The sequence below is a fragment of the Lycium ferocissimum genome, chromosome 6, assembly GCF_029784015.1.
Source record: "Lycium ferocissimum isolate CSIRO_LF1 chromosome 6, AGI_CSIRO_Lferr_CH_V1, whole genome shotgun sequence".
Lineage (NCBI taxonomy): Eukaryota > Viridiplantae > Streptophyta > Magnoliopsida > Solanales > Solanaceae > Lycium > Lycium ferocissimum.
This window is the reverse complement of record NC_081347.1, coordinates 67,839,563-67,849,909: the sequence shown is the minus strand read 5'-3', so window position 1 is coordinate 67,849,909 and position 10,347 is coordinate 67,839,563. Positions and strand designations below refer to the sequence as shown.

The following is a 10,347-nucleotide window of genomic DNA, read 5'->3' as shown; positions in this document are numbered from 1 at the left end:
CCAAAGGCTATGAACATTATAAATTAATGAACATAAGAATTATTTTGTTTTTTTTTTGTTTATATATCTTAATTCATCTAGTTCTTGTAATAAATTTTTGCATGTGGAACTAATAAAATTAGTCCCCCCAACCCCCACCCCTAACCCCGCGGGATTTTGTGTTTTCTTTCTTTTTTTTTTTTTTTTTTTTTTTTTTTTTTTTTTTTTGCAAGTCCCATTGTTTTTAATACCGCGATGTCCGAGGCAACTTACTTGCATGTCGTTTAATTTTACAGAGTCACCTGCTACTATTTCCAACAAAGCACGGATACTTTTTTAACTTACGCATCATTTAGGGTAAATCTAAAGCAAGCAAAAGGAATATATGACCCCCAAAAAAATTCAAAGTAAACTCCCTTGCATGTGGAAGCCGGAATATGAACTGAGTATCAAATACCCAATGGACTTGAGTTGTACATCGACTTCTGACTAAGACAAAGTCAACCTTTTCTATGCATTATTCTTTTCTATATAATACCAGTATGCAACGCATATCAAAAAGTATATCACTACAAGAAAACCTTTTGTTATCACTAAAGATTAATAATTCCTTCTTGTACTATTTTTATTTTGAGAAGAATTTTATAGTTCATCGGAAAGTGAAATGGCACCACCACCATCCACCACTATCCCACCGTTCGTTGGCCTCATCGTGAGGATTCTTACGTTGATTTGCTTGTTGAGTTCACTCATTGTGATTGCCACCAACACTCAAACTACTAGTACTGATTTTGTTGATATCAAAATCAAGTCTACGGACTTTTATGCTTACAGGTAAAAAAAAAAAAAAAAAAAAAAAAAAAAAAAACTAATTTTCGATGAAATTTCTTCAGAGATTTCTCGTCAATATGATGGAATCCGCACTAATTTTTTAGTAATGAGTTTACTCTAATTCATTTAATTTATTTTTTGAGTGATATATAGTGGTACAATTAATAAAATGACATGACTAATTTTAATGATAACATACAGATACTTGATTTCAACTGTGGTCATTGGAATAGCATATACTCTTCTTCAAACTGCCTTCACAATTTTCTTTGTGAACACTGGAAATCGCCTTGGTGGTGAGGGTCTCTGTCTATTTGACTTCTATGGTGACAAGGTAAATTTTCCTTCTATATCCCTTTTTGTTCCTAGATGGTAAAACTAGAAAAATATATTGAGAACATCAAAAAGAAGAGAGAAAACAAGGGAACAAATTAGTTACATAAAGAAAGTAACTTAAAGATTTGAGTCTCTATAGATATGGATAGTCTATGGAGAATTCAAGATTTGGATTTTATGATTAGAATTCTAAATTCTATAGCGGCCAGTTTAATTTACTGGGTTTGAAATATATCATAGTATGTATTTATTTAATGAGTCTTTAATGGGTTTTTACACTGCACAACAGTCAAATAGAACCAACAACAAAAACAAAAATTCTAATCTTTATTTTTTAACAAATTTTAGTCAGCATAATCAATGTATATGTTGATATACACTTGTTATGTACTGAGTATACATCAACGATTGCTACAATCTATTACATCTAGCGGGTGAATTTCTAGCCGGTTGGCTAAAAATGTTAAAATGTCTTCTCCTTTCTTTAACACATGTAGTATAGGGCAGGGTCTCAGCTAAAACTAGTGAATTCGAATGAACCTACGTACAAATCTTCTATCCTGTGTATGTCTCTGCCAACAACTTAAAGATTCGTAACAAAATTAGTTTAGCTTAACCTGTGATAGTACTATGTTAGAGTATTACCAATTTTATGAAGTTACAAATTACTAGTACTTATGAACGTGTAAATATATTTTACACCTTCTGTGCATATGTTCGGCTAAATGATTTTTTTTTTAAATGGTTTTGTGCAGTTTATTTCCTACTTCCTTGCTACTGGAGCAGCTGCAAGTTTTGGGATGACACAAGATTTGAGGAGGCTTGTAGCCAATGATGAAGGCAGTAAATTTATCAACACTGCAAATGCTGCTGCCAGCCTTTGCCTTATAGGATTCTGTTTTTCTGCTGCGTCATCAATTTTCTCATCTTTTGCTCTTCCAAAAAAAGCTTGAATTAAAAAAAAAAAAAAATCTCTAATTAGTTTGATCCAATGTTTTGAGAGATTATGTTTTTCTTTTTGACACGTACGTTTGGTCAGTCATGTAGTACTGTTGAGTTGCAATTTGTATTTAAAATGTATGTACTTGATTAAGTAAGGCTGTGAAGTTGTGTGAGTTTTAGGGTGGTTTTGTATTATTTCTAAATTTGTTTTGAGAATTGTACTCGTCAATTTGGGTATTTTCTTGTGTTTCCCTTTAGAAATTGTATTTTCCAAAGTCAATAAAATTAGTCATCTGTGAATTGCAGACATTTCTATTATTTAGTATCCATAAGGCCTCCAAACCCCGTTAATAGTCGAGGAGAGAAAAATATAATATATAGTGTAAATAATATGTATATATACATATATTGACGGTGCAAATGTTTACACGATTGGGTAATTTATAAGATATAATATAGGTACATCTCTTGATAAACATAAATTGATAATTAGATAATATGTTATTACATGTTGAAATTCACTACTGGCATTATCGGTGCATGTAACTTAGATGATGCTGTTGTGTCCCACGTCTTCTTCACCTTGCGTTGTTCATTACTTATTACTCGAATTTTCGGATCCGGAAATGCAAATGGGCATGTGACGTAAAACTATTTCACAATCTTTATACGATTATGGGAGAAAGAAAGAGATGAGGATGTGTAGACTTTTGGGTACTATTTTAGTGGTAAGTCAGACAATTCTTTGAAACTAAAATCACTCGCTAATTAACAGATCTATCGCTCTCTATAACCCCTTGAGCTAACTTGTTATAATCCCAAGTAAAAGAAGAATTGCTCCTTTCTGATTTGGTATATAAAATTTCTTACGTACCATAGGTTTTTCTTTTTACTTTTATTAGCAAATAATATGTACCAGAAGATTTATCTTTTGGATTTTAATTCTGAGGTCGATAAGACCAGGTAGTATTCGAAATTGAATGTTATTGAGAATATCCCATTTGTCCTTTTCATATCCATATTTTGATAGTTATAAATAAGGAGGACGAGCAAGCACGAAATCTCATCTATGTAAGTAAAACAAAGACTCAGACAAGTCATGCAAAACAAAAGTTTAAGTTTTCAACGGCTACTCGCTGAAATTGGTGGTCTAGAATAAAAATTCGTATATGCTTTTATCTGAATTTTCTTATAACGATGATGTTCTAATCATCTTGCCCGCACATGTATCGACCATGAAGGCACGACATCTCTTGCATATAAGTAAACAAAGACTTAGACTTGTGGATTATGCAGAGCAAAAGTTAGGTTTAATTTTCTATGGCTCAGTGAAATTATTGGTCTAAAGCCAAAATTTATATTTGATTTTATCTGAATTTATTATAACGATAATATTCCAACCATCTTGCATGCATATCGACCTTGAAGGAATAATTCAACAATATCTCTTGTATAGTGGTATATCAGTAAAACAAAGACCCAGACCGTGTCATGCAATAGTGGGTTTTTGACACACTTAAGGAAAATTGTTTACCCCGAGGGATCAAAGCTTCCAAAAAGTTTTAGCTCGGATTCACTTACTTTTGGAGGGAGGAAAAAGGATTTATTTTTCCCCTCTAATTAGAAGTTGCAGGTTTATATGTGAAAAGTTTTTTTTATTTTTTCAAAATTGGGGGTAGGGGATGGGGAAATAGGAGAGGGAATTACAAGTCGGGAATCGAACCCTCACCAATAAGGTGAAAGTTCAGGTAGCCAACCAACTAATCAGCTATCAAAAAATTAAAAATGATCTCTTCCATGTCTTTCGGAGTTCTTTGAAATTTATGTTGTAAACTTTCAATAAAACTTAAGCTTAGTTTGATGATTTGTTCAGAGGTTCTGAATGATTATCTGGTCATATGTACACTGCAGAGATATGTGTTTTGATTACTTTGCTATTAGGGAAAAACTAATATTGAAAAGATGACAATGAAAGAAAGAAAAAGAAAATTACTTAACATGTAGTGTTTTATACTAAACCACTAGTGGCTTTAGCCCGGGCCCAAAATTAAGATTGAAAGTTAAATTTGTAATTATTTTTTATTTTTTGTCCTTTTTTTGTGGCATTAAGTTACTGAAAGATTAGTTCGATATGTTCTGCAAACTTTAGCACGGGCCCAAAACCAAGATTAAAAGTTAAATTTGTACGTTTTTTTAATTCTTTCCCGCTCTTTGTCACATTAACTTATTTAAAGATTAGTTCGATACTTTCTGCAAACTCTTAAAAATTAAAGGCTTCTCATATATTTAAACTGCATAAAAATATTTGAAAATTGAACAAAAATTCTTTTTTTCCCTTACTTTAGACCTTTTTTTTTTTACGTTCAAACAAATACATGACATAAAGTCTCTTAATTTTTTAACAACATCCAATATGAACTATAACATTTTCTTCCAAAACAAAGAAAAATAGTTTGGTTCTAGAGACATCAAATAGATATGCTATATTTATTCTTTTGTTGAGATTTTAATGAGGTTACATATAAACAAAGATAACTTTCAAATAAATAAACATAAAATTTCATACTTTGCAAATGTTTGTAGATGTTAATTCAATTATACAAAGTATATTGAAAAGATGAAGAAAATTAATTACTTTTCTTAATATAATTAGACTTTCCTTTTACTTTCTAAAAATTTACGTGATGAGAAAATGACATTTTTTAACTTTTGTTAGTTTAAATGGTACATTATTTTATAAAATATACATTTTAATTATTTTCTCAAACACAAATGAAGATTCAATGCCTCATGATTCATTTAATCATGTTTCCCTATGCTAACAAACACCGCCTAACAGATTTTTTACCCGCATAAAAAAATGATACTCAAAAAACATAGAAAGTTTACTCCCTTTTGTCACAAGATGTTTGACATTACCACTGCTGGAAAACTATAAATTGTTTCATTAACTACATATTTTTCAAAGATGTTATCAAACATTTAAGCTACTCCATCAAGTTCATATTATAATTTCTTTTTATGTAATTTTCAAGTGTAAATAGAGTATATATTAAAAAATATATTTATGAATTCATACCAAAAATTGAATTGACTGACCGCGTAATACGCCTTGCATTTTTTTTAGATGAATGTGGTATAACCTACAAATTTCGTTGTTCGTTATGCATAGAAATATAATTAAGTATCAAATTTAAAAAATAAAAATCATATGATTTTTTTTTTGCTAAAAACACAAGTACAATTTTGAAAAAAAAAATCATTTCTAATTTGCTTTAGCTTTTCCAAAGATTCGCCGCCCCTTCAATAACCTTTTGCACGAATCCTGCACCTGACATATAAAAGAAGGTAGATACTATCCCCGGATGTGTGACGAATGAAAGAGGTATCATAGGCACTGCCACGGAATCCCTTTAGAGCACAATATAGTGCTGAAACAAGTAGAAAAAGCTCTGGGAGCTTGCTTCAGTCCATAAATGTTACATCCCGTATTTTCGTGCGTTAAGTTGCATCATAGGTTAGTCATATAAGCTCAAAGGACAGGATTATGTTTGAAGTTATAAGTGTTTATGTTATGTTCAACAAGTGATAAGTAAGTGCCGCGAAGGTTGGAGGTTAAACGAATCGGAAAAAAATAAAATAAGTTTTGCTAAGTTTGGCATGTTGAATAAGTTATACGATCGTATGGAGTTTTGGACATATCCAAGTATGCAAATAAAGAGATCGGTGTATAAAAGTTTTAGGTCTCGAAATAATTTCGCGGATAAACGATCTTGCTACTAAGAAGCGGTGAACGAATGCTTTTCTGATCGCTACAAAGTGCCGACTTTGGAGCAACTATATAAAGGGGTTTAACCCCTCATTTTCAGCCAAGAAACCAGCCCAAAAATATTTCCCAACAATTCTAGAGAGTTCTCCAACCTTCCTCCATTAAATTTCAACGCAAGTTAAGTAAAAATCTCGGATTCGGGTTCCAAGGCGTATAGTTACGATTATAATATTGTGTTGCGGTGAATTTGTGGCTTGGGAGTAAGACAAGTATTGGAGATATCGCGGTATTAGCGGAAGTAAGGTATGAATCTTTTTCTTTTGGTATCATTTAAGGCTTATTTACGGAAATAAATTTATGGAATAATTATGTAGCGAATTCATTTGTGGAGGAGTTGGAGAAAATATCATGTGGAGTATTTGATGGAATATTTTGGTAGTAATGAGGTTGTTGTTGTTTCTGTTGTTGTTATTGGTTGTTGATTGTTGGTATTAAGATTCGGGCTAGGCATATAAATAGGGGAGATGCTTTGTCCAAGAATTTCGAGACCTTAAAAGGAATTTATTTAGAGACTTAAGATAAGAGTGTGACAATGAGCCTAATGATGATACGAATGGTTGCCTATGTAGATTATGAGATGACGAACGATCCTAAATAAATCGCGCGACAGGAAGCAAGTTGGAAAGTCGGAGAGTAAGCTCCAAAGGTATGTTAAGGCTAGTCCCTTTCTTCTAAAGGCATGATTCCTTTCTTATGAATCCAATAGGTGTTTTCCAAATGTCCCATGATCCCTTTATGTGAATCCATAAATGTTTTCCAAGAATATTCTTATTCCCAAAAGCTGGAAATTCATGATTCATAGAGTTTATGGTTCAAAGGCGTGACTTCTTTGTTGATAATCCATAAATATTTTCCAAAATGTCCCTATTTTTGAGTCAAAGATTTATGATTCTATAAGCTTTTATGACAACAACAACGGACATGTTTTTACAATATGAATGACGATGTTAAAGATGAGAATGTTTCTATGATGATTATGATGGTGATGATTTTAATTCTAGAAATTCCAAAGCTTATGATTTTAATGCGATTATGAGATTATTGAGCTTATTTCATGACTTTCTCGATATTATTCATTGTTGTTGATCTCACCTTATAATAATTGTTCCTTCAAAGTGGGATAAACGATAATGATTGATCCATAATATAATCGGAGGCTACCGACCTTACGTCACTCCGATATAGTTGTGGCTTTGATTGGGCTCTCATGCATGCTTTATATATATGTATGTATTTTCTCACACCGAGCCGCGCAATAGTCGGCCGGCACGACACCTATTGTGGAACCACCGATCGCTTGGTATTACACACCGAGTCCCGAAAGGGCCGGGTACGTTACACACCGAGTCCCGAAAGGGCCGAGTACGTTACACACCGAGTCCCGAAAGGGCCGAGTACGTTACACACCGAGTCCTGAAAAGGCCGGGTACGTTATGTTGATGATATTATATATGTGTATGTAAGAAAAAAAAAATTAAAAAGCTGAGCACGCATGACATCCGCCTTATGAGGCATCCAGATGTACAGGTTATCTCTCTTATTCCATGTTACCTTCCATATCTATATTATGTTGTTATTGATGCGTTACATACACAAGACATTATTCGCACCGACGCCCTTCGTGGACGCGCGCGTTTCATGCCACGCGGTGTATACGGATGAGTAGAGGATATTAGTAGAAGATGTTCCGGCTGATTGGCGAGCTCCATTTCCTTCCTGAGTGTTGCCGAGTCGAGTATCTATGTTATGGTATCTTGATTTATGTTAGAGACTTTGCGACGAGTCACGAATATAACATGTCGATCTTGTAAGCAGCTCTGTAAGCCGATATATCATTATGTATTATGTTACAAATTTCATATGATTACAGATTTTACTTGATTTGAGAAAGACGAAAAGCATGTTTTTGAAAAAGCTTTCATTATGCACTCATTTCATGATGTAAGAGTCCAGTAAGGTTATGAGTATAACGAGAACCAGTGGGTTCGCTCGGCCCTAAGTAAGGTCGGGTGCCCATCATGCCCTATCAAAAGTTGGGGTGTGACAATAAAGAGCTTTGTCAAGTCGACAGACATATCCTGAATAAGGTATATCAAGAAAACCAGGAGGTTGAGACATATAGACCTCCTTAGGATTTTTTCGTTTCTTCATCAAACTTTTGAGCAGCTCTTTCAACTGCCGCCTAATCCCCTAACATGCTCAAGAACTAAAAGCCGAGCAGCTCCCGCTGAAGCAATTGTAGCAGCTCCTGCACCTATTGATTTTGCACCTTCTAACATTTCGAGTTTCGAATTCTCCTCACGCTTTTTTCATCATCATCATGATTTTCTCTTCGAGAACACTCGCCTCGTCGATAGCGCTCGGCAAAGGAATGATTTTTTCCCAAAGCCTACTTCCTTTATCGAGCGGCTCTCTCTGTTGGCGATAAAAGCGATGATCCGGGTTGGGCTGTCTGAAATAAGCAGTCATTTTTCTCAGTCCTAATCCTAATAAATACCACGTGAAGCACATGATCACCTACACCAAATAATATTCAAAAAAGAAAGTTCATTTCTTAAGCATGAACGATATGGGTGATCAACGTACAAACAAACAAATCATGCCGATGAAAAGATTCAAATTTCAATATTTTTAACAAATGATTAGATAAAAATAAATATTTTAGGTAACAATATCTAATCCAAATAAATACCAATTTTATCTATTAAATTTTCAGAGTTTCACACTGAACAGTTAAAGAACTGTTAATTAGAGAAATTTCAATTTTTGTGCTCAATACATGTTTTAGTTAAGTTAACTGCAAATATGGTGTATTCTCTCATTAAAATTATGCATAGTGACGTGTTTTTTTTTTAATTGACATCATCACAATTCACAATTTCTTAAGCGTTTTAAGAGAACCTTAAAATTTTCTAAATTTCCCAAAATTGGTGTGGCACCTTAAGTAATAAAAAAATAAAGTAGGAGTAAAAATAAAGCATATGAAGAAGTTATAGTACATGTCACAAACTTCAAACAAGTTAGTCAAAGCGATTTTCTATAATAAAAAAAGGCTTGAAAGTACCTTAATATTTCTAAAACACCCCATAGTAGAGGAAACAATAAAAACATATATAGGGGTAAATTTGGAAGAAGAAACCTTTAGTTAGCAACCCTTAGTTGTAATGTAACTAAGCACTACAAAAAAGCTAGATTGGCCCTTATTATATATAGTAATATTGGTTTAGTACGGAGTATAATTTATACTTTAAAAGTGATAAATTGAGGTTAAGATTAGGACATAAAAGTAATTAATTAAAAAGTTTTTAAAAAATTGGGAAATTATTATGATTATATATATATATATATATAGTCTACAGCAAACATCAAATCTTATAATCTAATAATATCAGTGAGAGTTTGTGTGAGCTCATCATTTCTCATCGACACTATTCATTCTCCTGTTTTATACCAAATGGCATTAGTTTACCAATGTATAACTGATAAATTGAGATGATTATATGTACTTTTTTTCCTCACCAATTATCCGACTGATTCGATCGGTTTTTTGGTTGGTAATTCCTTAAAATCGGCTTTTTCGCTTATAAAATAACCTTGCATGTTTTTTAATAGTGTCTCCTATGTGAAAAACAACGGAGTATATATATATGGGGGCACCCAGCTAACTTCCAAATTCCCAAAGACATCAAGGACAAAATTGACTGTCATATGGAAACTCAATTAATGGAATGTCTCAAGTACAAGTACAATTATTTTGGTTTTTTTGTTTATATAATAGTATAATACATCTGGTTCTTGTAATAAATTTTTGCATGAGGAATCGAGATTTTACCTTTAATTTTAAGATCATGAGGCGCATTATCTTAACATATACGGCAACAAAATTTTTAATGTCGGCGAGAGATAATACGATGTGTCGGATCGGTTTAATAATAGAAGTAACGATCGAAAATACAAGATATAGGTGGAAAAAAATTGTGTTGGAGCCTAGATTTGATCTCGGGTGGTGACCAATGAGTACTCAGGTGCACTCCTACCAACTTAACTACTTTTGCAATTATATTTGAGGGGTCCTTTTAAAATATATCATAGTTTTTTAAGATATATATATATATATATTCGAAGTTATGGGGGGCACGTGTCCCCCACCCAACACGTTGGGTCCGCCCCTGGAACTGATAAAGTTAGTTTACAAACAAGTTATCAAGTCCAATCCCCCCCCCCCCCCGGCCAGGTGCCCGCGGGGGCTTTTTAGTTATTTTTTTTTTTTTTTTTTTTTTTAGCAAGTTGTTTACAGAGTTACCTGCTACTATTTTCCACAAAGCACGGATACTTTTTAAACTTACGCATCATTTAGGGTAAATCTAAAGCAAGCAAAAGGAATATATGACCCCCAAAAAAATTCAAAGTAAACTATCTTGCATGTGGAA

General features: G+C 33.1%; 1 protein-coding gene across 1 annotated transcript; it reads left to right on the top strand.

Annotated features, from left to right (window-relative positions):
• Nucleotides 1-463: 463 nt before the first annotated feature.
• On the top strand, nt 464-2,406 carry LOC132060947 (CASP-like protein PIMP1). Its single transcript, XM_059453837.1, has 3 exons — nt 464-813; nt 1,012-1,144; nt 1,902-2,406. The coding sequence occupies exons 1-3, from the start codon at nt 644-646 to the stop codon at nt 2,097-2,099; spliced, it is 501 nt and encodes a 166-aa protein (XP_059309820.1). The 5' UTR covers nt 464-643; the 3' UTR covers nt 2,100-2,406.
• The last annotated feature ends 7,941 nt before the right edge of the window (nt 2,407-10,347 follow it).